We start from the raw sequence: 26,889 nt of genomic DNA, 5'->3' as shown, positions 1-26,889 counted from the left end.
TCCTTCTACTTCAGCCTCCCAAGTAACTGGGACTACAGGCACATGCTACCATGCCTAACATATTATTCTGATTTTTTTTTTCAGAGATAAGGTTTTGTTATTTTGCCCAGTCTGGTCTCAAACTCCTGGGCTCAAGAGATCTCCTGCCTCGGCCTCCCAAAGTGCTGAGATTATAGGCATGAGCCACTCAGTCTGGCTACATATTCTTTTCTTTTTTCTTTTTTTTGAGTTGGAGTCTCACTCTGTTGCCCAGGCTGGAGCGTAGTGGCACGCTCATGGCCACCCCAGTCGACTTGCTGGGCTCTGGCAATCCTTCCACCTGTGCCTTCCAAGTCGCTGGAACTACAGGTGTCCATGCTCGGCTAATTTTTGATTTATTGTAGAGACAAGGTCCCACCAGGTTCCTGGGTTGGTCTCAAACCCACGGGTTCAGGCAATCCACTTGCCTCGGCCTCCCAAAGTGCTGGGATTACAGGCTGAGCCACTGAGCCCGGCCCACATATTCTTTTCTCTACGAATGACACAGGTGCTCCATCTAGAAGTTTAATCCCTACGTGTCTATCAGTCATACAACTAGAGTTAAAGTGGTTTTTTTGGACCACGCCCAAAATCATCAAGGATGATGCCACTAGTAGCAGCTTGTCTTGTCTGTACAGAGGCAAGTCCTGGCCTTTGTCACAAATACAAACCCCTTGAATTGCTGTGCCCTTTTCAGAGTTGCCTATTATTGGAAGGACTCTTGTCCAGATCACTGGCCAGAAAGTCAGGATGCTTGGGCCTGGCTCTGCCCCTGGGGGCCATTGGGCAACCCCCTGTACTCTCCAGGCCTCGGTTGCCCTCTGAACAAGAAGGAGGCTGTTCTAGGTGATTTCCTTCCAGCCCTGGCACTCTCTGAGTCTGTTTAGGCAGCAGCCCCAGAACAGATGAGGCGAGCAGGGTTGGGGTGTCTGGTCAGAACAGCCCACCGCAAAAGGAGGAGGAAAGAAATGAAAGACAGAGATGGCTTTGGCTGTAGGAGAAGGGGGAGGCTGGGGGAAGGAGGAGACAGAGGAGGAGGAGGGACTGTGGGGTGGAGGGGAGCGAGACCCAGCCCAGAGCTCGGAGTGGTTTCCTGTTGCTGTCTCTAAACCCCTCCACATTCCTGCAGACCTTCAGACTGCCCGGAGCGCGCTGCCTGCCGCCTGCCTGCCACCCAGGTATGCACGACCCCCGCCCGACCCTTCCCTGCTATAGTGGCATCAACTCCGACACCCCGGTTCACTCCTCTGTTGTGCAGGGGAGGGGACACGCATCTCCTGTGGCTCCATCCTGGCTCCCCTTAAGGGCGCCCGGGCACGTCTGCCTGTTGCTTTTCGGAAGGTGGACATACCGCATGACTTGGTCTCCCTTTTAGGCTTGCACAATGTAATTTCATCATGTCTTTTGGGGAATATTTCTTCTCTCTGTGTGTCTCTGCGTCTGTCTCTCTGGTTTCAGAGGCTGCCTGCCTGTCCTTTTTGCTCCCTTTGCAAATGTGGCAGTCTCCTCCTGTCCCAGGAATCTGATCCCATCACAGCTGCCACAGGGACCTGGCTGTCAGCCGGCGTTCGTTCCGCTCCCCGCTCTGCATTTCAGGAGAAGAAACTCCTAGACTCGGTCCTTGCTCAGGCACTGTATTTTTCAAAAGGGACTTTGCCCCAATGATACATCGATCTCTGAAAGGCAAAGGGGGAGACTTCCCCATTAACCCGCACCTCCAGGAAGATCCCTGTCTCCCTCTGATTCTCCCCACTCCTAAACGCCCCCTACCCCCACACTTAAACTCCGGCGCCATTCAGCCTGAAATGGCATTATCACATCCTCTGCCTTGGTTAGGCATTGTTCCTTTCCTGGGTTCCCTGGGACGGTAAACACAGGCACGCCCAGCAGAAGCCCTAGGTAATCTCCATCCCAAGAACCCAGGTGTCGGGTGTCATCCAACCAAGCGAGAGGGGGGGTGTGGGGGTGTGTATTCACAGGGATGCGGAAAGGTACACAGAGGACTCCAGGGACCCTTTCCACACCCCACACAGGACCAGCGGGCAGCCTGTCAGGGTGTTAGGTCTTCCTCAGACACCCTCTTGCCTTTCACTGACTCCACTAACTGGTTGTTGGGTGAACTTCCTGAACGTCCCAAAGGACACCAAGAGAAAGGTAGGCAGTGGCACGAAGCAGTCTTGCAGGAATCCCAGTCTGCCCAAAGGAAACAGAGAGGCATGCATTTTCTTCAGGAAATGACCACACTTTTGCATTAGAGAAAATGTCTTTACCAGTAATTCTCTGGGGTTAAAATTCTATGGGGAGCCCAGTGCCAGTGGTGTCACGAGGGCTGAAGTGGCAGGATCACTACACATTTTACGTGTGATCTTCGGTAAGTGTTTCTCCTGGACTTGGCTTCCCCGTCTGTAAAGAAAGAGGGCTGGACTGGATAGTCTTGGGTTCTTGATTGTCTTGGGGTGCCTGGCATCCTCTGAAACTTTCAAAGGAAGATAAGTGGAATTTATGGACTGGCCTTTGAAAGGAGTCTTAAGATGTCTACAAAGCCCCTTAGAATTGTATGGTGTGTGTATGTGTGTGTGTGTGTGTGTGTGTGTGTGTGTGTATAAGAGAGATAGAGACAGGGAGAGAGAGGGGAAGAGAGGGAGGGGGGAGAAAGAGAGAGAGAGAGAATGGGTGTTCACACTTTCAGCCTTAAGACATTCTCAAGTGGATGCAGAGGGCATGAAGTGGGGCTGGAAACTAGGAACAATTGAGTGTTTGCACGCTGATGAAATGGGAGTGGCTGGGAAGAGAGAGAGTTAACTCGCAGCTATCAGCTGCCACATCGACAAAGCCTGGTGCAGAGATGGGGAGGAGGGGTGGAAGGGGGTTGCCTGGAGAAGGAATCAACTTTTGAAACTTTCTCCAAGTCCCACCCACCAGAAGCCTCTTCTCCATGACTCACACTCCGAGGAATGTGAGTTGCCACGGTAACCTTTTTTTCAAGGTCTCTGCCTGCTGGCAGGGAGGGGACGCTGGGAACCTTGAGAGAACATCAGGCTCAGTCTGAGTGTCCCCACCCCACCCCCAAAGACAAGGCAAACTCTAGGTCCTGCCCTTGCTGTCTCCCAGGACCCTGGGAACCCTGGGCTGAGACACTCACTCCCTGCTTCTCAGGGTGTCTGAAGACCTGGGTTTCAGTCCCAGCTGTGCCCGGAAGGTATCTTTTGACTTTGATCGAATCTCTTTTCTGGGCCCCAGTTCCCTCCTCTGTTAACAAGCAGGAATAGCACCTACCTCTTGGGGATAGCGTGTGGAGGAACTGGGACCAGACACAGGGAAGCAGTTGGCAACCTCTGGCTCTCTCACCTAAGACGAAGGGTTCCAGGACTGATGATTTACCTCATCCAAAACACTTGGGAAGTCACTCTCAGCTTTTTTTCCCCTGGCAGCCCCATCAGCTTAGAGTTTGTATAGAATTTCCCTTTAGTAAAAGTGCTGGCATTTTGATTTGGGGACTCTCTCGTGTGTTGCCCAAGAAGGTTATGCTCTCCATGTAGGAAGAGCACTGGACAAGGGTTCTAGCAAAAGTGGGTTTTTTGGTTTTTTGTTTTGTTTTGGTTTTGGTTTTGAGACAGGGTCTCACTCTGTCACCCAGGCTGGAGTGCAGTGGTGCAGTCATAGTTCACTGCAGCCTTGACCTCCTGAGCTCAAATGATCCTCCTGCCTCAGCCTCCCTGCCAGCTGGGACTATAGGTGTGCACCACCATGCCTGGCCCCAAAGTGGGTTCTAACTATGTATGACGTTGGGAAAGACACCTCCCCTCTCTGGACCTCAGTTTCCCAATCTGTGGAATGGCGGATCTAAGCTAGATGGTCTCCCAGGCATCCTTCTAACTCTGAAGTGCTGTAAACCTAAATTCCAGATATGGCTTTTATTCCAAGGAATAGCTGGTCTGCATTTTTAACACCCCTTTTCTCCCCCTAGTTGAAAAGAACACAAGCGTGCAGGGGCTGGAGGACCCTGGGTTGCCTAAAGATCATGCTAAAATCTTTATCCACTGTAGACTTGTCAACCGACAGCATGGTTGGGGCTTGCTGTTCCCAAGAGCATTTTCCTCGCTGAAAACAAGCTATAAATAAGAAAGGATGTGGGGGAAAGGAAAGGGCGGAGGATGTGAAGTAAACAGTGGGATACTTGGCTTTTGAGGCTCCTTAGGTGGGTAAATGAGTATGCAGAGTTACACAGGGACAGAGACAAACCCACAGGAAAGCAGAGAAGAAACACTGATTTCATCAACAGGCACACACGGGCACAGCTCAAAATAAGTGCCTCACGACAGGCACAGACACAGGAAGCCGTCACTCACACACCTCTCCCCAGATAAGGCTTTGACTTAGACACAGACAGGTTCCAGGAATACAGCTTGATAAATATGAGAAGTCAGACCCTCACCTGTTACCGGTGGAAACTGACAGATGCTGAGTCAGGATGTATGGAACTCGAACAGACATTCCACCAGGTGTGCAAACACACTATCACCTGCAACCACACATGATGTGCACAATCAAACGTGACCAGAAGACTTGTAACCCACAGATACCATCCGGCCGCCCCTGTGTGTTAGAGAGAGAGAAATTGAGGCTCAGAAAGAGAAATCAGTGCCCTGGAGGGCACATGGTGAGCTGGTATCTGAAGCAGACTTCCAAATATTTGGAGCTGTTCCAATGTTCCCCTTGCCTTTCTTCCTTCACCTGGTAGGTCTGAAATCCTTCTCAAGCACCTTCCTTCATAGGCCACAAGCCCTGTGGATAAGAAGTAAGCAACGTGTTTTCCCTCCCCCTTGCTGGCTGATCATGCCGATCTCAGCCCACGTGGCCTTGTCATTAGACCCCAGGGACCAGCGCAAGTGGCCAGTGGTCAGCTTCATGTGCCTCCTGCTGCTCCCTCCTGACATGGACTTAAGAGGAGAGAAGGAAAGTTTGACCCTTTTCAGCCAGCCCTGAAGATGAAGGAGGAAGCTGTCTTTTTTCTACAACACAGAATCCATGCTTCCCTCCCTCCCGACTCCAATCCTGAACCCAGGGATGCCAGCCTGTGCAGAACCAGGACCAGCAAGTAGTGATCTGGCAGAATTATTTAGAAAAACAGCCTCCCCCTTAGTCAGGAGGAAAAATCAACTCTACTGTCACCCATCCAGCCAGAGAGCTTGATGTCTGTAGGGAAAATATGAACAGATGCCAATCCTCTTCAGAGCAGGGTTCTTTCAGAAACTTGATATTAACCCTTCTCAACTGGGGGTTCCTCTGGGTTACCTTGTATTGGCATGGCATTAGAATTTCTGATGGATCCGATTTTTTTTAAAAAGCAAGGTGAACATCTGGATGTTTCTGAACATCTGGACATTTGGCTCAGACACCAGCTTGCTATATGACATTGAGTTACCTTCTCTCTCTATGCCTCGATTTCTCTATCTCTCAAATAAGAGACATGACCAGGAGGCTTCACGTGACTTGAAAACACTAGTCCATTGGTAGTGGCTGCCAGTATTACGTTCAGGATTCTGATACCTCTCTAGGCTATGGGGGGAAAGGACATTGATTGATTAGTAATGTCTGCCACATGCAAAGGAGGGGCAGGTGGAGGCATATATGCCACGTATTTGCTATGTTTGGGATCTTTTAAGCCTTTCCAGATGTGATAGTCTGGACACTTTGATGTTATTTCTCATCCCTTCTTTTGTGGTCACCCCAGTGCAGCAGTGGTCCCCTAGAGGGAGCCAAAGAGGAAGCCTGAAGCTCCTCCCAGCCTCTGCTAACCACAGTGAAACGTGGCATCTCAGATGCCTTCATGGAATGCTGGTCAGGCTGACTCCAGCCTCAAGCTCTGGAGCCACCTCTGAGTTGATCCAGAACCTCTCCAATCCTAGGTTTTAGCATCCACAGCACCTTTAGTGCTTTCCCTTAGCTTCTTCCCCCCAAGCAAGAAATATTAGAAGTAGAAACAGAGAGTAAAGGGGCAAGTAATACTCTTAAAAGCCTCTGCGGAGTTAATTCAGAAAGTCAGAACTGGCCAGCCGTGGTGACTCACGCTAGTAATCCCAGCGCTTTAGAAGGTCAAGGTGGGAGGATTGCTTGAGGCCAAGAGTTCGAGACCAACCCGGGCAATATAGCAAGACCCTACCTCTACAAAAAAATAAAAATATTAGCTGGGTGTTGTGGTGTGCGCCTATAGTCCCAGCTAATCAGGAGGTTGAGGTGGAAGGACTGCTTGAGCCCAGAAGTTTGAGTCTGCAGTGAGCTAATCCAGCCTGGGTGACAGAGTAAGACTGTTTCTACAGAGCTGCAAGAAGTCTTAGGGACCACCCTGTCCAGGGGTTTTACACTGTGGTCCTAAGAGAATCTTCCAAGGCATCTTGGGGGAGATCCATGTGTGTAGGACCCCCAGCCCCCATCCCCACTCCATTGTCACCTGCTTTTTAAAAAAATTTTTTTGGGGAGGGTCAGAATCTCACTCTGTTGCCCAAGCTGGTGTGCAGCAGCATGCTCATGGCCACCACAGCCTTGACCTTCCAAGTAGCAGGAACTACAGGTGTGTACCATCATGCCCAGCTAATGTTTTTTATTTATTATAGAGAGGAGGTCTTGCTAAGTTGCCCAGGCTCGTCTTGAACCCCTGGACTCAGGCAATCCTCTCGCCTCTGCCTCCCAGAATGCTGGGATTGGAGGTATGAGCCAATGCATTCGACTGCTTTTGCTTTTTAATTTCAAACTCATTTATTGAATAGATGATAGTCACTCATATTTCAACAAGTGCTAAAAGTGTTCATCTGTTGAAATATTGGACTTCTGCAGACGACTTCCTTGAAAGACAGGTTCTCTGGCTTGCATGGTTTTGGTCACTGATCTTACACCGTCGAGCTGGGGTAGGTGTCATCTGGAAAGCAGAGACTTCTCTGGGTTTGTGGGAGCCACGTGAACTCGCGCTCAGGGTTCCTGACTCCGACGTCACCAGGCCGCCTCCGAACCGCTGTGTCTACTCCCGGGTGTAAACCCCAGTGCCAGTGTGGCCACACACGGTCGCCTCTCTGGCCTGCTGACCTCTCCATCCTCCCTTTTCCTGACCTGGCTCATGGCTTCCTTTATTCGCCTCTAGACTTGTTTTCCTCTCTGTGGGCTTGTTTACCAGCAGCGGGTGTTTTTGGAGCCCTTGTTTCCAAGCCCAGTCGTGGGAGTGAGATGCTTGGCTTGTGTCACCTGCACAACAAAGGGGCCAGCCCGGGGCCTGGGCTTTGTCACTGCATCCTCTGGAGGCTGCGCTGGCATCCTTGGGCCAACAGGGGCAAGAGATCCTTTGTTTCACCCCAGCACCCCTTTCTCCCTGGGCTTGTAGACAAAGCACTGAGATTCTTGGGCCGCATTCTTACAGGGGTGGGTGGAGACTCTGGGCTCCCCGGATTTCCAGACGCTCTTCCCAATGTCAGCATTTCTCTCCTCTCCACTGGTATCCTCTTGTGTCAATCACCCACGCACCTCTCAAGACATGTTGTTATTTCCATTTTACAGATGAGGAACAAGTTGAGGTCCAGAGAGATAAAGTTGGTTTCTGAAGGTCACATAATTGCTAAGTGGCAGAGCCAGGATTTGAACCAGACAGGCTGGCTCCAGAGCCCACGAGTTTACCTTTATGCCATTCTGCCTCTATAAATGTTGATGGCCAGCTGCTGGGCATTTGGCTCACACCTGTAATCCCAGCACTTTGGGAGGCGAAGGTGAGAAGATTGCCTGAGCCTAGGGTTCAAGACCAGCCTGGGCATCTTGTTGAGGCCTTGTCCTTACAATAAATCAAAAAATTAGCCAGGCACAGTGGCACATGCCTATAATTCCGACTACTTGGAAGGCTAAGGCGGAAGGATCTCCTGAGCCCAGGTCGAGGCTGCAGTGAGGCAGGGCCTGGGAGACAGAGTGAGACTCTGACTCAGGAAAAAAAAAAAAAGAGGTTGATAATCACTGTCTGCTATGGTAGCCACCAGCCACATGTGGCTGTTTAGATTTAAATTAGTGAAAATGAAATCGATGAACATTCAGTTCTTCATGTGCACTGGCAATAATGAAGTGTTCAACAATCACCTGTGACTAGTAGCTGTCATATTGGGCAGTAGAGAGAGAGAGAAGACATTCATCATCACAGAACATTCTGTTGGGTTGCATTGCTTTTAAATCCTTTCCACTCAAATTGGATTTAATGATTATAGCTCAGATTCCCTGTTTCACGTTCTGAGTCTATGATTCGGAGACCCATAGTCTGGGATTCTGGGATTTCCCCCAGATCTAACATGCAGTGACTTTTCCACATCCAGGGAGAGCCCGAAGGAGGCCCTTTATGTTTTGAGGGAGACAAACTGGGGGGGCCGGCTGTACTTTTCCATCCCCAGAGTCCTTCCAAAGAGAGAGAGGTGACCTCAGCTTCGGGTCCTGCTGGCAGCCAGGGACGGGCTTTCAGCAGTCTCCAGAGCAAATAAAGGCAAAGGAAGGGACTCTATGTACGGAACAGGAGGCAGCAGCGGCAGGGTGGGGGTGAGGGGCGTCTGCCTCTGATGGCCGCCAAGCCAAGGGAAACACACCTTCTGTTCTTCCCCTGGCCCAGGACGTTTTCCCTCCCAGCACCTTGGTCCCATTCACGGCCCAGCTGGGCCCCATTCAGGTGACTACCTGGGAGGGGGTGGTGCCAAGGAAATAATGTGCTGAGGCAGGGGCATGCCTCACCCTGGCCCTGCCACCCACACACTGCTATTGGCTATAGGATTTTTTCCCTCTATCTAGACCTCAGTCTTCTCGTCTGTACTCTGGGCAGAAAGATGTGCCTTGAGTTCCCACTGGGATACTGGATTATGAAAACACTCTGGAAAGGATAAATGTGCGCATCATCATAGATTAAAGAGATACAAAGGAGGGGATTTTCCTTTAAAGCTGGTCATTTAGATGAAGGGTGATTCTGTTTTCACAGGGTGTGCGGCACCTAGGTTTGATTGGCAGAGGATCACAGCTGTGAATGCTGAGGTTCGACCTTGTGTTCTGACCTTGCTGGGACGACTGTTGTACCCTATTAGCTTAGCAGGGTGGACCCGGGCCACTTTGGCCAGTGGCGTCTTCGAGACCCTCAGAGAGGTATCTCAAGGGTGTCCAAGGAGCATGAATTGTGAATCAAGAATCGTCCAGATACTTCCCTTCCCTCCCATGCCTTCACCTGGGGAAATAGTTCTGGAACTGCTGATGCAGCACTGGGCACTGGACAGGAACCAGAATTTGGAAAGTAACTTTTCCAAGTATATTTGTTTTTACAGTTTTCTTCCAGAATCTCAGAGGAGGATTCCAAGATTCCATGCCATGTCCTTAACAGGCTCTCTGCATTTCTCTCAGCCTCTACCCCAGTCTCTGAGCATAGTAACTGCTAGCCTCACCCAACTTCACGAGAAGGGAAGCTTGCCAATCTGTCTTGGGCCTGACTGTCGTATGACTCTGGGCAAGCAAGTGCTTCCCTCCCTCAACCTCAAAATCCTCATCAGGAAAGTGGGACTGAGCCCCTTTCCATGCCTTCTGCCCACCTCCCGGTGTTGTCAGAAACTATGAAGCCCTGCATGACTTAGAGTTATTTTTCTCTCCTGGCTGCAACAGCGGGAAAGGGGTGGCAGAGGGGTGAGTGTCCAACTGGGAGAAGAGTGCAGGGGTATGGTAAGGCAGGACTGATGGAAGAGCCGACCAGCAGAACCTTTCCCCAGTCACAGGGGGCCATAGTCCTTTGCTAAAACAACAGAAATGTCTATTCTCCTGGTTTTCAAACCTGAGGCTTATTTAAAATTAAAAATTAAACAAACAAACAAAACCCCCAAGCCTTCTTACCTTTCCAGTTCTTGCTGGGCTGTTTCTCTATGACATGACTTTTGTGTCAATATAGCCTAGGCAGTGTGACTTTTTTTGTTCTAGCTTCTAGTCTCACTTTGATCCTCCAAATTCAAACAACCTCAGACAAGTCCTGTATTGATGTTTTGCTCCTGCTCCTTTTGTCCCAAGTCACCTTCTGGAGTTGTTTCTCTTGTGTCTTCCACATAGGGAAGCAACAGGGAGATTTTTCCACTTAAGCCTTGGGGAACAAGTGAACAACTGTGTAAGGGGAAGGAACAATCCAGAAACTGCCTGGAAAGGAAAGACTCGACTCCACTGGGAGTTGGCGTCTTTGTGAAACAGTGCCAGGCCCCCAGGTTAATTCCTTTAAGTTCCGGTTCATTTTATTTCATGCACATGCCATAAAATAGGGGGTGAGGCTTTTATTTATTTATTTATTTATTTTAGTTGAAGTCTCACTCCATCACCCAGGTTGGAGTGCAATGGCAAGCTCATGGTCACCCCAGCTTCGACCTGCTGGGCTCCGGCGATCCTTCTGCCTCAGCCTTTCAAGTAGCCGAAACTACAGGCTCGTGCTACCACGCCCAGCTAATTTGTTTTTGGTTTATGGTAGAGATGAGGTCTTGCCAAGTTGCCCAGGCTGGTCTCAAACCCACAGGCTCAGGCAATCCACTCACCTCGGCCTCCCAAAGTGCTGGGATTACAGGCTGAGCCACCAAGCCTAGCCTTGTATCTTGTTTTAGCCTATGAAAAGACCATTATGACATTGGCTCTTCCTCTGCCTGTTCCTGCTATCCAAATATTATAATCCAAGTGAAGATAGGTGATTCCCAAGAAGAGGTATGCCAAGACCAGTATGTGCCTGGGATATTTTAAGAGCATTTTCGAGGTTGAGCACAGTGGCTCATGCCTGTAATCCCAGCACTTTGGGAGGCTGAGGCAGAAGGATTGCTTGGTGCCAAGGTTTAAGACCAGCCTGGCCAACACAGTGAGAACCAATCTCTACAAATAAAAAAATAAATTAAAAACTTAGCTGGGCGTGGTGACAAGCATTTCTGTTCCCAGCTACTGAGGAGGCTGAGGTGAGTGAGAGGATCGCTTGAGCCCAGGAGATCGAAGCTGCGGTGAGCTGTGATCACACCATTGCACTCCAACCTGAGTGACAGAGGGAAAGCTTGTCTCAGAAAAAAAATAATAAATATAGGGTGCAATGGCTCATGACTGTAATTCCAGCACTTTGGGAGGCAGAGGCAAGAGGATTGCCTGAGTCCAGGGTTTTGAGACCAGTTGGGCAATGGGGACAACTTGGTGAGACCTCATCTCTACAATTAAAAAAGAAATTAGCCAGACGTGGTGGTGCGTGCCTGTGGTTCCAGCTTCTTGGAAGACTGAGGCAGAAGGATCACCTGAGCCCAGCAGATTGAGGCTGCAGGGGCCATGAGCATGTCACTGTACTTCAGCCTGAGTGACAGAGTAAGACTCTGACTCAAAAAAAAAGAGCATTTTAAGGTCGTAGCCTATCACTTCAAAGTTCACCCTAGTTTCGCCCTTTCAGTTGACTGATGGGACAACCAAGGTCTAGAGAGGCCAAGAACTGAACTGATACATCCAGATACTATTGTGGTAGAGGAAGAACCCCTGACCCTTTGTTTCAAGCTGAGTGTTTTTCTCCATGATGCTAGGTTACCTCCCACCATTGTGCTTGGTCAGTTGAGAAGTCTTGGAAGGAACTAGGGATGAGGAGCCTGAAAGGGAAAGTTTGGAGAAAAAAAGAGGGAAGACAGGGCCACTGTTGCCCCTGACCGGAAGGTTTGTTCCGTGTGCAACAGGAGGGACTGAGTGGACAGACCAGAAGGTTTGCAGGTGGCAGATACAGATTAGTACAAGGAAAAACTTTCTAAAGCCATTACGAAATGGAAATTCAGTTTGTTGGCCCAAGAAAGGAAACATCCCTAGTCATGTTGGTATGGAATCATCAGAGGAGATTCTGCTCCCAGAATCCTCACAGTCGTGAGAGTATTGGCGTTTAGAGAGCAAAGTCCTAGCAGTGACCAGGGCAGGGGAATTTTCTAGATCTCAGCTCCCCCCTGCAATCTATGGAAGTGGTTAGATTGTTTCTCTAGAAGACTTAGAGGCGTGCTGCCCCTTCTGGGTAGAATGGAGGAAAATGTGCCTCCCCCCCAACTTTCCATGGGCCACGCTATTGTTCTTTGTTTGAAAATGTGGATCTCATTGTCTCAATCTGGCAAGAGGTTGCTGCTGATTAACTTCTCTCATTCCTTCCTACTCCCTCTGCAGTGAGGAGGAGGAGGAAGAGGAGGGGGCGGGGAGAAAGGAGGAGAGCTTTGGGTGTAGGGGAAAAAAAATAATAATCTTAGAACATCAGGGATTGACGGACCCTTGAAGACGTTCTAGTTTGGCATTTCCCAGTCTTGACTAACCAGCCCTCAACCTCAGTCAAATCACTTAAAACTTTTTTTCAATAAGTGTTGAGAAAGGAGACTTTATGTTATTACCATAAATGGAAAACTCTGTGTACCTTTGTCATAAATGGAAGGAAACTAAAAATAAACACACACACACACAAGCACACACACATACACCACAGTTTTATTCAATTCCAGCTGGATAGAGTTTCCTGTGGTAGCTTTGAGCAGGAGGGCTACTTTCAGGGTTAAAGGGGGAGATAGATGAGTGTTCGTGTTAAAGACATCTTAGCACCAAACTGAGACTTTCTCCTCACATCATTGGGGTTAAAAGAATATTCAGGCTGGGGCCGCAGTGGCTCAGTCTGTAATCCCAGCACTTTGGGAGGCCAAGGTGAGAGGATTGCCTGAGTCCGGGGGTTCTAGACCAGCCTGGGCAACTTGGTGAGACCTTGTCTCTACAATAAATCACAAAAACTAACCATGTGTGGTGGCATGCGTCTATAGTTGCATCTACTTGGAAGGCTGAGATGGAAGGGTCGCATGAGCCCAGCAGCCGTGAGTGTGCCACTGCATTCGAGCCTGGGCGACAAAGAGTGAGACTCTAGCCAAGCCTGGTGGCTCAAGCCTGTAAGCCCAGCACTTTGGGAGGCCGAGGTGAGAGGATTCCCTGAGCCCAGTGAGCCCACTGCATTCAAGCCTGGGCAACTTGGTGAGACCTCGTCTCTACAATATATCAAAAAAATCAGCTGGGCATGTTAGCGCACGCCTGTAGTTCTGGTTACTTGGAAGGCTGAGGCGGAAGCACTGCCGGAGCCCAGCAGGTCGACATTGGGGTGGCCGTGAATGAGCCATTGTACTCCAACCTGGGAGAAGGAGTGAGACTCCTACAAAAAAGAAAAATAATATTCAATGAAACGAGCCTCCTCTCATGTCTTTCGCTATCATTGAACGTTACCATCTAGGTTGTCTTGCATATCTCAGGAATTCAGAAGGCGGTCCCCATGAGGAAGCTTCCCCTTCCCTGAAATCTTATCTCTTTTCCCCACAGGGTTCCCAGCACCATGAGGGCCTGGATCTTCTTCCTCCTTTGCCTGGCCGGGAGGGCTCTGGCAGCCCCTGTAAGTATCTAACCATCATATCTTCTTGCTCAGACTCCTACCCCCAGCTCCAGGAGTTTGAATCTGCCAGCCCTGGAGGCTCAGAGGCGACAGGGACTTCCCAACTCAAGTCCATTGTCTTATCTTTTTTTTGAAGTTGTTTTTCTTAAACTAACTAAGCTCAGGAGAAAAACTGGGATGTGGAGGTTCCAGAGAAAAGAGAGGGTTCCATGTCAGACCCTGGCAACCCTGATTATCTGGTAGATTTGGGCAAGAGATTTGGCAAGGTTGGCATTGATTTTAGAAGCAACCCTAGGCAGGAACTTCAAAGTTATGTTATCTTGCCTTTTCCTACTCCAAACTGAAATGACAAGAAAGAGTTGCCTAATAATAATAATAATAATAATAATAATATATTATCACACTGGGGAAAGATAATGGCATCTGTTAAAATTCATGCCATCCCCTCTGGGTGTCAGTTTTCTCATCTGTAAAATGGGAGAGTCAATGATTTTCAGGGTCAGTCTGGGTCAATGATTTTCAGACTTTATAGGAAATCAAAGCAGCAGGAATTCTTTTCCCAGCTAAATCTCAGACAGACACTTTAGATCTAAAATATATAAACAGGGAGTTGGGCCAGTTGCATGACTCATACTTGTAACCCCAGCATTTTAGAAGGCCAAGGTGGGAGGATTGCTTGAAGCCAGGAGTTTGAGACTAGCCTGGGCAACATAGTGAGACTCCATCTCTACATTTAAAAAAAAGGCAGGGAGAGGCTTCAGTGCTCGATAGGGCTCACACATCCGGTTTCTCCTCTGTCCTGCCCCCCACCCAGGCTATCCCTGAGGCCTGGCCTTGGGGATCTCCAGTGAGCTATTTTCCAAGCTCCTCCAGCCTGTGTTCCAGGACAGAGGCACTTTAGGGGAAGCTGACCTTGGTCCTGACCCCTCTGAACCCTGCTTTCTCTTCCCAGCAGCAGCAGGAAGCCCTGCCCGATGAAACAGAGGTGGTGGAGGAAACCGTGGCTGAGGTGGCCGAGGTATGTGGGCGGTGACCCCAGCCCTAGCCCTGTCTACCCACATCTATTCCCTGGGGAATACAGACAGGTGCTGTGGGTCTTGATTCTGGAGGGGAGCACTGGTCCCCATGTCCACACACAGCATGGATGCAAGTCCCATGTGTCCCCAAGCCCTGACACACCCCCGAATGCCTCCCAAACTTACAGTGGAACCCTATATTTAGGGGCCAGGATTTTGACATTTTTGGGTTTTTTAAGCGATGGGACAATTTTTCTTCCATGACCACCCATAGTCTCCCCATGCACAGACAGATGAAAGGTGTGGCTGACTAAAGGGGTGTCTTGTCACCCTCTCTTGCCCTAACACTCCTGCAGGCCTCTGAGTTTTCTCAGGAGGATTCTGAAGCACCACGATGTACTGTGGGTCTACGGACTAAATCTGGGTTCTCTACCTTACGTCTGTGCTCTGTGACCTGGACCCAGCCCGCTAGCTTGTCTTTCACAGTCCTCTTGTGGGTACTGACACTCCAGGCACATCCCCTCTCATCTTCACCCCTGCCCTCTAGGTCTGGGATGGGAGTAGGGACCACCTGACTCTTCCCCCATCTAGGTACCTGTGGGAGCCAACCCTGTCCAGGTGGAAGTAGGAGAATTTGATGAAGGTGGCGAGGATGCCGAAGAGGAAGTGGTGGCTGAAAGTAGGTCTCTCTCCTGTGACTTGCGCATCTGGCCTGCCTTGGGCTTCCCGGGCCTGTGGTGTGGGGACAGCCGCCATGAGCCTCCTTCCCAGGGAAATGCAGGGTGGGTCCTCAGTGAGCTATGGGGGAAACACGGCTTTGACTTAAACACCAGAAGACTCTGGCACTCCGTCCCCTGGGATCTAGGCAAGACCAGCTTGTGGCCAGGCCCTCCTCACTGTGACTAGCCGAAGGGAAGTGTCTCAGCTGGAAGTGACCTTCTTTCAAGGATCTTTGCCCTAAGTCCAAAGTTGGGTTTCCCTGGCCCACTGAGGTCTCTGGTCACATGGGATATCTGAGAGTAGAGATAGGGGCTCGCATGCCCATGAGCTCATCTGACTTTCCCCCAGCCCAAGGACATGCAGCCACGAGGAAATGGACCTGACATAATCACAAAGTGTACCCATAGGCCAGTACCCCTGGAGGAGAATGACCCAGAGCCCTCGGCTCGAGCCCCCCGTGCTGAGGCATTTGTGCCCACGGGGTGAAGAGCAAAGGTCTTGGAAGCAGACCAGGCAAGGGATCTGGGGTTCATTATCGCCTGCTATCACGTGCGATAATGAAGGTGGTGGTCATCCTGGGCTGTCAAGAGGCTCATGAGACAAGTGCGAGGGCACCTGGCCCCTCAGGGTCTGGCCAGGTAGGCATTCATTCGGGGATGATCAAAATACCCCAACTAAAGCTCCACAAGTTAAGGCTATGGTAAGCTCTCATTCTGAGGGGCTAACTAATGGTGTAAGCACAGCGGGTTTTTAAGATATTGTTTTTGTTTTGGGGTCAGGGTACATATTATGCTTGTTTGTTACATGGGTATATTGCGTCACAGTGGGGACTGGGCTCCTGGTACATGTCACCAACTACTGAGCACTGTACCCAGTAGATAATTTTTCAACCCTCTTTTCTGCCCTCCCCATCTCTGGAGGCTCCAGTGTCTGCTATCTCCATGTTTAGTCCATGGGCACAGGGTTTTTGTTGTAGCCGAGGGATGTCCACTGAGTCATGTTCCTTCCGCCACCATGCCCACCTCCTCCGGTGTTTACCAGACACTGCCGGGCTCTATTGTTCAGCGTGGGTCTCGGGTTCTTCTCCTTTTCCGTTACAGCTGCTTAAGTCTGCTTTGTCGGGCCTCACAGCTTCCTGCCTCCATGTCCCAGTCATTCTAGAAAGTCGATTCTAGAATCCAGAAATGCCTCACTGTGTTCAACTGAGAGCTGTGAACACAAAGGCTGCTTCAATCCTCAGGGAAGCTGTAGGGCATCCGGTGTTTCTGGGTCCCCAACTGAGCCTCCAACCTCCCCAAAAAGTACCTGATCTTGACCTTGGACTGAACTTCTAATCCCCAAACTGAGTCAACTGCTCCCCTAAATACTGATTGCTAGGCTCCGAGCAAGAACAGGGAGGAATCAGGGCTCCCCAAAGCCCAGAGTGGGGGCCACAGCCAAGGACTATCAGCCCCAAGATGTCTCTGGTTAGGAGGGGGTGAACGTACCAGCCTGGGGGTGCTAACTCCATGCCCTTGTGTCCCACAGACCCCTGCCAGAACCACCACTGCAAACACGGCAAAGTCTGCGAGCTGGATGAGAACAACACCCCCATGTGTGTGTGCCAGGACCCTACCAGCTGCCCAGCCCCCATTGGCGAATTTGAGAAGGTAAGGGCTAGGACTGGGGCACGGGTGTGGGATGGGCTCTTCAGAACACAGGGTGTCTGCCCAGGAAGCTGTTGGCTTGGTGGCTCTACAGGGCAGCTCCAATCTCAGACATCCCCTAGCTAGGTGTGGGCACAGCAGGAAAGTGAAGAGGACTCAGAGATGACATTGCCTGGCACCAGATCTTTCCAGCAGCCAGAAAAAATGTACCCTGCACATTAGGTTCCAAGCCCTTAGCCAGGCTCAGAAGAGAATGTAGCTGAGACAGGAGCGTGAGCTGGGCCTGAGATACGGGCTTTCTCTAATTGGGAGCAGCTTAAAAAGCACTGGGTGCAGGCTGGGCTCAGTGGCTCAGCCTATAATCCCAGCACTTTGGGAGGCTAAGGCGAGTGGATTGCCTGAGCCCACAAGTTCGAGACCCGCCTGGGCAACTTGGCGAGACCTCGTCTCTACAATAAATAAAAAACTAGCTAGGCGTGGTAGCGCACGCCTGTAGTTCCAGCTATTTGGAAGGCTGAGGCAGAGGGATCGCCAGAGCCCAGCAGGTCGAGGCTGCGGTGGCCGGGAGTGTGCCACTGCCCTCCAGCCTGGGCGACAGAGTGAGACTCCAACTCAAAAATAAAAAACAGCACCAGGTGCAAAAATGTGGGTTCTCGGGTCAGGCTGAAGGTCAACTTCAAATCTCCTCTCCATCACTTGTGAGAGCTTAGCTAAGTTGCTGACCCTTTCCAAGTCTCAGTTTTCTCACCTCTAAAGAGGAAATAAAAAAATAGTCCTTGGAAGGCTGAGGCAGAAGGATCGCCGGAACCCAGCAGGTCGAGGCTGCGGTGGCCGGGAGCGGTCACTGCACTCCAGTCCGGGCGATAGAGTGAGACTCCAACTCAAAAAAAAAAAAAAATAGTCCTTAACTCATAGGACTGTTGTGGTGATATGCCAGCTAATGCCTGGTACACAGTAAATACCCAATAAATGCTACTTATTCTTAGAATTATCTCTCAAATATGTCCATTCTGTCTCCAGTAGGACTCATCCAACCATCTATCCATCCAGCCAGTCTGCCACCCACCTATCTACCCACCCTTCCTTCCTTCATTCCTTCCTTCTTTCTTTCCTTTCTTCCTTCCTTCCTTCCATTCAGCCAGCCAAGTAAATGCTTTTTGAGTACCCACTCACGCCACCCACCATGCTAATGGCCATCTGGTTTATGATGGCAAATCTGGGACCATTTATTCCAACAACATTAATAGCATTATTCTATAACCTCCCATCTGATTTCTCCACCCTCCGTCTCTCTCCTAGACAGCATAGCCTCTGGTGTCCAAATTTTAACATAATTAACCCCTTCCTCCTCCTCTCCCCAGCCCCGCTGCCACTTCCCACCACTCACCAATATCCATCACTTCTCCCTCTGCAGTGACATACACGCCATACCAAGCCCCTGCAGGGTGTCCAAGGCAAGCCTCTCTTCCAACACACTGCTTACTGCCTCTGTCCTTGTCCAGCCCTCAGCGTCCCGGCTTGGCCTCCTCATGTTCAGAGATTCACTAGGCGGACTCAAATGACTCTGCTTACAGTTGTAGTCATAGCTGAGGTTTGTAGAGATCAGGATACATAGCTGGATTGTGAGGGAAAAAGAGACACAGGCAGAGTCTGGAAGGATCCTTGCGGAGACTTCCTTATGCCCTCCCCCCAAGGAGGGGTCACAGAGCATACTCTTACCCCAGTCACAGGATGCAGCCACGTGCTAGTGATGTTTCTGCCCAGGGAAGCTCATTAGAGACTCAGCACCCAAAGTTTTAATTGGGGGCTGGTCATACAGGCACCCTCTACCTAGCATGTACCAGAATTCCAGACTCCCAGAGGAAACCAGGTGCTCAGCATAACCAGATGTTTTGTAAAGCAGTCCAGGCCGGGTGCAGTGGCTCACACCTATAATCCCAGCACTTTGGGAGATTGAGATGAGAGGATTGACTGAGCCCACGGGTTTGAGACCAGCCTGGGCAACTTGGTGAGACCTTGTCTCTACAATAAATCAAAAAATGAGCCAGGCGTGGTGGCACGTGTCTGTAGTTCCAGCTACTTGGAAGGCTGAGGCGGAAGGATCTCCAGAGACCAGCAGGTTGAGGCTGCGGTGGCCGTGAGTGTGCCACGGCACTCCAGCCTGGGTAACAGAGTGAGACTCCAACTAAAAAAAAAAGCAGTCCAGCGAGCCCCATGATCAGCGAGGGAAAGATCTACAACCCTTCAGGGAACTGTTGATCAGCCAAGTTCTCAGACACAGGCCAAGGCCAGCTGCACAAGCAGGCCTTTCTGAGGACAGCAAACCCAGGTCACTATGGGAACTCTTCTGTGCACTCTCTGGTCTTTCCCTCCTCCCCATCTTGAACTCATCCTTCAAATCTCTTCCAGGTTTGTTTTTCTGTAGCTCAGCCCTGACTCAGTCACATTTCTGCTCAGAGACCCTCCATGGCTCTCAGCACGGGCCGAGCATTGTCCTGGGTGCCCAAAGATGGGCTCCTTGTTCCAACTCCACCATAAACGCTGCATGGCCTGGGGCTGACCATATTCCTTGCTTGGCCCTCAGTGTCCCCATCTCTGAAATGGGCAAGGATAGTGGGACCCGTGAAGGGCTTTGGGATTGAAGAAGGCGCTCTGGGCTTGGCCAACAGGTGTGCAGTAATGACAACAAGACCTTCGACTCCTCCTGCCACTTCTTTGCCACAAAGTGCACCCTGGAGGGCACCAAGAAGGGCCACAAGCTCCACCTGGACTACATTGGGCCTTGCAAATGTGAGTCTCTCCTGAGCCCTCCCAGACTCCCACCTCAGGGAGATAGCTCTGAACAGGTTCCAGTGTTGGCTCTGCCACCGCCCCCCGCCCTTGCTGGGTGATCTTGGGCAAATCTCTCCCCGCTTCTGAGCCTCAGGATTCCCATTTGTAAAACGAGGTGATTGTCTATGAGTAGGGTCCCCTCAATGCTGAGCTTGGGATGCCTCCTGGGGAAGACCTGGGCAGTCGTGGAGTTCCAGGTCAGGGAGGATGTCTGCAGGCCCTCACTAACACCCAAGACAACTTCATCTCATTTCTCTAACGAGGAAGAAGTTCTTCTGTAAGGCTGACCCGAATCTTTCCTGTTTCAATGCTATAAAGCAAAAATGATGCTTTACCTGGGCCTACCAAGTGTTGACAAAGTACTGGAATGCAAATGCTTTGAACAGGGGCACGCCTGTTGGTTCCTTTGGGACCCTGCTACTCATTACTGTGATATCCTCAACGCTTTTACTCCCTTATGTGCCTATCTGCCCTCTGAAGGCAGACGATAACCACCCTCTTCCAGAACCTGGGAGTCCGGTGTTTGGGAAGGGATGCCAGGGTGTTGCCTGGCCTTTGGTTAGTGACCCCAGCCCGTGATCCAGACCCAGCTGGCCTGGGCACCTTGTTCAGCGCCCCAAGACCATGCCTGCTCCCTCTGAGGCAGCATCCACATTGTGAGTCTGGTGCATTCTGGCCCCGGATGGCACGAAGGAGAGCCACTCATCTGCCTCAGGGGTGCGAGGTGCAGAAGCGGCGCGGGAAACACGGTTCTCTTGTGGTCCACTCACTCTCCCAATTGTGGGGCCCCGGGTGTGAAGTGGGAAGGCAGAGAAGGAGGACTAGGGGGAGACAGTGGGACTAAGGGGTGTCCCGAGGAGTTGGTCCAAGCGGCTCCTGCCTTCCCTGCGGCCTGTTGGTCACTCGCTCACCCCCAGTGGTTCTACCACAGACACTCTCTTCTGCTGCTCAGCTGATGGCAGAGGAAGCCCCCACAGAAGGGACTTTCTACGACCCAAAGATGAGGGAAGACAGACCCCTGAGTCCCAGGCGACCACGCTGCCCTGGGTGCGGGACAGGACTCTGATAACAAGGCCTCGAGCAAGTCCCTTCTCCCCACGCTGACCTCTAAGAGGCTGGATAAGAAGGGTGGATGTGGGTGAAATCTTCAGGTCAGATATTCTGGGATTCCAAGTTCTAAAGACCAAGGCGGGATCGTGATCTCTAGGAAAGTTCTGACGGTCAAGTACTCCTGATTCCTCTGCCCCCTCCCCACCCCCGCCACCCTGCACCAGGGGATAGACGTGATTCCTCAGCTTCCCAACTCCAAATACCAACCGTGGTTGATGCCAGCAGCATGGACCCAGCCTTGCTAGGGTCACACTCAGGGCCCAGCACCCAGGAAGGTACAGGAACTGCAGGGTGAACCATCTCCTCAGGGGATCATAGCCCTCCTGTGCACTCTCCATTTTCAGAGATTTCCCCACACACGGTCTTTTTTGTTCAATGTCTCGTAAAGACACCAGCCCAGAGAGGTGAGGCCACTGTGCCAAGGTCGCCAGTGGAGGTGTGGGGGACGGAGGGCCTGGGTGGGGAGCACAGTCCAAGGCAGCACGTCGGCCCCCAGCAGGGAAGGTCAGGGTCCGTGCCAACCACTTCTGTGTTTGGAACCTAGACATCCCCCCCTGCCTGGACTCCGAGCTGACCGAATTCCCCCTGCGCATGCGGGACTGGCTCAAGAACGTCCTGGTCACCCTGTACGAGAGGGACGAGGACAACAACCTTCTAACTGAGAAGCAGAAGCTACGTGTAAGTGGCCTCTTCCAGCCTGTCCCAGGGGGTCTGCCTGGCTCGGCTGGCTCTGTACTGGTGGAGAGCCTGTCCCATGCCTAGAACTGGGTCCTTTACCTCGTGTTGATGTCCTGCCCTGGAGCACGTGTTTATCCCTGGGCACAGGGGCACATGCTTCTCCTCCTGGTCTGGAGGCTTGTAGCAAGGCTTCCCATCAGAACAAAGGCTCTGAGAAGTCCTGTAAGAGAGACCTGCCCCCTTTGTTCAGCCTTGTGTCAAACAAGAAACAGCCCTGTTCCTCATTCCTCCTGTGGCTGTGGAAGCTTTAATGGTGCCTCAAGCACCCCAAGATACTGATAAAATTCGGATTCCTTGGCCCTGCCTCAGGCCTGCTCAAACAGTCTCTGTGAAGCAAGGTCAAGGAAGCGGCATTCTGACACACTCCCAAGGTGACTCTGATGTGGGTAGCCCATGGAGAACCCATGGAGATTGTCCGGGGCTTCCATTTCTGTGAACGGGATGCTGCCTCCGCCTCTCGCTGGGAGCTTTGGTCTCATTTGGTCCCTGCCTGCCCTGGTCTCCCTGGCCAGCCCGATGGTCTCCCTTGGGTCCCCCGTCATGCACCGTCTCTGCCCCTGCAGGTGAAGAAGATCCATGAGAATGAGAAGCGCCTGGAGGCAGGAGACCATCCCGTGGAGCTGCTGGCCCGCGACTTCGAGAAGAACTACAACATGTACATCTTCCCCGTGCACTGGCAGTTTGGCCAGCTGGACCAGCACCCCAGTGATGGGTGAGACCCGGGCCCTGGACCCCAGGGCTCTGTCCTGGCCTGCCCCCAGAGCAGGCAGGGTCAGGGGTGAGGCTGGCTGGCACTCCCCACTGGGCTCCCACCACTGGCCCAGGCATTGGGTGGAAGGAGCCAGCGTTTAGAGAAAGGAAGCGAAGGGCACCAGGACACTCTGGTGACAAACGCAAAAGTCGGTGGGAACTGGAAACACCTCCGGGCCCCTGCCTGTTCTAGGGTGTGGGCACCCGATGGAGGGAGCGTGAGCTAGAGGGAGTACCAGGTCCCAAGGGACAGGGGCTGAGGTGGGTGCAGCTGTGGGCTCACCATCCTTTGTGGAATGTCCAGGAGCAGAGCAGCTGTCTGTCCTAAGGCCCAGCCTAAGCAGGGCTCAACTGACCCTGGACGTTTCCTAGGAAATTCAGAGTCAAACTTGTTTACACTTCAAGCCCCCGGTTTGAGGGCTCTTGCCCTGTGTCCAGATGAGCCATGCAGTGCCACGCCACTGCCCTGCAGGGTGGACACTTAAGTGCTCATTACGTACCTAGCACTATCCTGGGCAGGGTTCGGAGCAGTGGTCAGAGTTGACACAACTCACACTTCACGTCGTCACCACCTTCTGACCTTCTCTTCCTGTCACCACCTTCTGACCTTCTCTTGTGGTGATGCGGTGAGAACCCTGCTCAGTCCCTCCTGGAGCAAGCCATACCTGAACCTTCCTGGAACCTTTCTTGTTTTTTTAAAGGCTAGTCAAGTGAAGCAGTGGGAGTCTGGGGTCCTTTTTGCATTTTTATTAGCGAAGCAGAGCATCACCCAGAGAGGAGAGGAGGGGCCGCCCTGCTCCAAACTCAGAGATGCTTCTCTCTGGGGCGCTCAGTTCTCTCTCTGTCCAGCTTCTGTACCAGGGGCCCACCTGCCCTGCTGGTGATCCACATGACTGGGATCTCCTGGACTCTGGGAGGCTCCCAGCTGCCTCTCTCCCAGGCTTTTGCCACGGCTGGGATCCAACGGGGTCACTCGCTGTGGCCAGGAGGGGAAAGGTCAAGGGGGAACATCCGGAGGCTGTCCATGCAGTTGGATCCCACTACCAGAGGGGCTGCAAAGTCTGCACATCTGGGAGTGTGCTCTAGCTGGGCAAGGGGTTCACTTCCTCCTCCCCTCATCTCCAAGTTGTGGGCAACCATGCCTGCCTCCCACCCTTCTCCGGGTCTCAGTTTTCCCACCAGTATGTTGAAGCGAGTGAGTCATGCTGTTGGGAAAACTGAGTTCTGAACCGACCAGTTCAAACACTTGTGTGCTTCCTTCCACGAGTGTGGGTGGGGCTGGAGATCCAGAGGTTAAGACCGCAGTTGGAGTCACACCGTTCCCTGGAGATCCTTGAGGGAAGAGTGTTTTGGGCACAAGTAATCGGGGGCTCTGGGGAGCAAATTTAAAAGCCATACATATGGAGTCCTGGAGTCCAAGGCCAACAGGGAGAGGAGGGATGGAAGACGGCGGGAGTGAAATCAGAAAGGCAGCCGGGCATGGTGTCTCATGCCTATAACCCCAGCAGTTTGGGAGGCCGAGGTGGGAGGACTGCTTGAGTCCAGGAGTTCAAGACCAGCCTGGGTAACACAGTGAGCCTCATCTCTACAAAAAAAAAAATTAGCTGGGTGTGTGGCACTCCCCTGTAGTCCCAGCGACTTTGGAGGCTGAGGTGGGAGGATCGTCTGAGCCCAGGTCAAGGCTGTGGTGAGCCATGATTGTGCTGCTGTACTCCAGCTTGGGTGACAGAGTGAGACTCAAAAAACAAAAACAAGAAACTTCTCTCAGACACTGATCCACAGTTAGAGCTTGGTGAAGAAAACTGGGGTCCCTTCGGCCCTCACTGTCCTCCCCACGTTCCTCTCAGAAGTCAGCACTGTCACCCGATGGGAGTATCTCTTTGTAGACCCCTTTCTAGGTATTTGCAGCTGTCTAAACCTGTGTCCATAGAAAACAGAGCTGTTTCATGCTGAATCTTGATCTCCCAGCAGAAGTGCTGGATATCTTGATTTTAAGTTTCTGTGCCCCCCAGTTCTCAGCCAATGAAGAAACAACTAAACACGCCTTTGTTACTGAGCCCATGGGACCTCAGAGTAGAAGGGCCTGTAGAAATTAGGGCCAACTCCTCCTCTTTCCTGGAGGGAGAAACCGAGGCTCTGAGTGGGGCAGGGCTGTGCTCCAAGCCCCAAAGGCCAGGGGTAAGCCTGGGGTTCTAGCTTCTCAACCGCTCTCACGATCTTTCCTCTGTGCCATGGGGTGGGCTCATCCCTGCCGCCTCCCCAGGCTGGGGCACGGGGCTCTCCGGAGTCTCAGGCCCTCCCTCTCCTCCCCTGCAGGTACCTGTCCCACACTGAACTGGCCCCGCTGCGTGCCCCCCTCATCCCCATGGAGCACTGCACCACTCGCTTTTTTGAGACCTGTGACCTGGACCGTGACAAGTACATCGCCCTGGACGAGTGGGCCGGCTGCTTCGGCATCAAGGAGCGTGAGTGTCTGACGGAGGGGTGAGGGACGTGGCAGGAGCAAAGCTCCCGGGGTGCCGGGCTGTCGTCCCTACCCCCTGCTCTCTCTGTCTGTGTGTCTGTCTTCGGCCTGTCTCTGCTCTCTGGGTCTATGTGACCCCTGTCTGCTCCTCCTGTCTGGGTGGGTGCCGGCTGACTTCCCAGCCTTTCTCTGACCATCTGACCAGCTCTCCCTCTCCCTATTCGTGCACTAGTGCTCACTCGGTGCCAGACACTATTTTGGAATTGGCAGCACATGGAGAGGAAACAGGAAGCGCAACTGGGCAGTGTGCAGGGACAGGCCAGAGGCAGGGAGACCAAGGTTCCTGTGTTGGGATTTCCGGAGTGACCTTGGACAGTCATGGGGGCCCTGGCCCTGGGGATGGGTGGAGACGCACTGCCTCCTTGGGAAGGGAATCTTCACCGCCTCATTTAATATTTTTAAAACATTATTATTTCTTTTAATTTTTGAAAAGAGATGAGGTCTTGCCATGTTGCCCAGGCTGGCCTCAAACCCCTGGGCTCAGGCAATCCTCTTGCCTTGGTCTCCCAAAGTGCTGGGATGACAGGCGTGAGCCACTGCGCCCAGCCATATTTGTATTTGTATTGTTTATTGTGAACGCATTGCCTCCTTTTTAACCTGTTCTCTTTTCTTGCTTTGCAGAGGACATCGACAAGGATCTTGTGATCTAAATCTGCACCCTCCTCCCGCAGTACCAGATTCTCTTTGACCCTCCCCTTCCCGTTTCCCCCAAAGTTTAAGATGTTTGGATGGTTTGTTGTTCTGCCTGGGGACAAGGTGCTAACATAGATTTCAATGAATACATTAACGGTGCTAAAAATGGAAATTCTAACCCGAGACATGACACTCTTAGTTGTAACTTGACTCTCAAGACCTTTTGCTCACCCGTTTGCGGTCCCACTGTTCTCTAGTCTTCGCGGCATTTGGCCTTCTCTTCCCTGCATACAGGCGGAAACCGATCTGCTCAGACTGCTTTTAACACACTTGGCATCTTCAGACCTTTTCTCTATTATTCTGTTTGAAACTAACACTCGCCCAGTCAGACTTTGCATTAATTTTATTTAAGGGTATCGCGGCCCGTGGGTCCTTCCCCAGGTGGCCTGGAGGTGGGCACAGAAGAGTAACACACGATGTTGGCAAGGGTGTTTCTGGGACCAGAGCGTCAGGGGCGGGACAGACCCCTACGGAAGCCACCAGCCAAAGCCTGGTGTGCCCAAGGCTGAAACTGAGAGACGGATTCTGGGGCTGTGTTAGGAGAAGACTGAAATTCTTGCATGAGCCCTGCTCTGGCCATTTCTTCCTTCTCCTTGTTTGTGGCAGCTTCTTTTCACAGAAGGCTGTGTGATCAGACTTTTAGGAACGTGGCCTGTCAGTCCTCTGGAAGGTAGAGCAGTGACACCACACGGGACTTCTTCCTCCCCAGGTGTCTTGAAATTCAGGCCTCTTCTCAGGGCCTGGGAGGCGTTTCCACCAAAAAGGCCAAAATCCAGAGTGAGATGCAGAAAGTCGTAAGACAGAAAAAGCGGAGTTGGCAAATCGGTTGTTTCCCCCCTCCATTTGGTTGACTGTCATCAGGTTTCTAGCATGTTCTTGCTTTTCTTCCTTCCCCCCTTTTTCTTCTGTGAATCAAGAGAAACTTCCGAGTCCATGGGATGGTCGGATCTCACAGGCTGAGAACGCGTCACCTCCAAGCATTTCATGAAAAAGCTGCTTCTTATTAATCACACGAACTCTCACCATGATGGAAAGAGTTTGACAAATCTATCAAAATAAAAAGTAATGACTTAGAAATGGCCCTCTCGGGTGATTTGGCATGTGTCTTAGTGTTAGTCACCTTAATCCCTGGACACGCAGACACACGGGCACACATGTCTACACACAACTGCAAACCTTCACAAACACAATAGTATGCCTTTATATACACACAGGCTTATTTACATGCAGGGAATGCGTGGTTCCCATAAGCACTAATATAGCCGTTTTAATGTAATGACCTGGAATCTAATCCTTTTCATTATTGTACTCCATTGCCAGCATCAGACCAAGCAATTATGTCCTTTTGCTAATCATGCATTTGTTCATTCAGCCGTCCAATATTTATGATGTATCTACTTTATACCTGGTCCC

At 51.6% G+C, this 26,889-nt stretch overlaps 1 protein-coding gene across 3 annotated transcripts; it reads left to right on the top strand.

Annotated features, from left to right (window-relative positions):
- Positions 1-908: 908 nt before the first annotated feature.
- SPARC (secreted protein acidic and cysteine rich) lies at positions 909-26,557 on the top strand. Of its 3 annotated transcripts, none has more exons than XM_021708311.1 (10): positions 909-1,196; positions 13,378-13,447; positions 14,406-14,465; positions 15,055-15,142; positions 16,711-16,832; positions 19,499-19,619; positions 21,316-21,449; positions 22,073-22,221; positions 24,576-24,724; positions 25,405-26,557. In XM_021708311.1, the coding sequence occupies exons 1-10, from the start codon at positions 1,000-1,002 to the stop codon at positions 25,431-25,433; spliced, it is 1,119 nt and encodes a 372-aa protein (XP_021563986.1). In that variant the 5' UTR covers positions 909-999; the 3' UTR covers positions 25,434-26,557. The 3 variants fall into 3 exon arrangements, with proteins under 3 accessions (XP_021563986.1, XP_021563985.1, XP_021563984.1); XM_021708310.1 differs by having other exon boundaries at positions 14,403-14,465; positions 24,576-24,722; XM_021708309.1 differs by having other exon boundaries at positions 14,400-14,465; positions 24,576-24,722.
- The last annotated feature ends 332 nt before the right edge of the window (positions 26,558-26,889 follow it).

This window comes from Carlito syrichta, unplaced genomic scaffold, assembly GCF_000164805.1.
Source record: "Carlito syrichta isolate Samal-C Ts95f unplaced genomic scaffold, Tarsius_syrichta-2.0.1 Scaffold135732, whole genome shotgun sequence".
Classification (NCBI taxonomy): Eukaryota; Metazoa; Chordata; class Mammalia; order Primates; family Tarsiidae; genus Carlito; species Carlito syrichta.
This window is presented reverse-complemented; position numbering and strand designations above follow the sequence as displayed.

Bases quoted from the DNA above. Each gene is read 5' to 3' on its own strand.
- SPARC (XM_021708309.1), top strand. From the start codon at position 1,000: ATGGCTTTGGCTGTAGGAGAAGGGGGAGGCTGGGGGAAGGAGGAGACA. The intron at 15,143-16,710 runs GTAGGTCTCTCT...TGTGTCCCACAG, and splicing joins AGAGGAAGTGGTGGCTGAAA to ACCCCTGCCAGAACCACCAC. The intron at 19,620-21,315 runs GTGAGTCTCTCC...TTTGGAACCTAG, and splicing joins CTACATTGGGCCTTGCAAAT to ACATCCCCCCCTGCCTGGAC.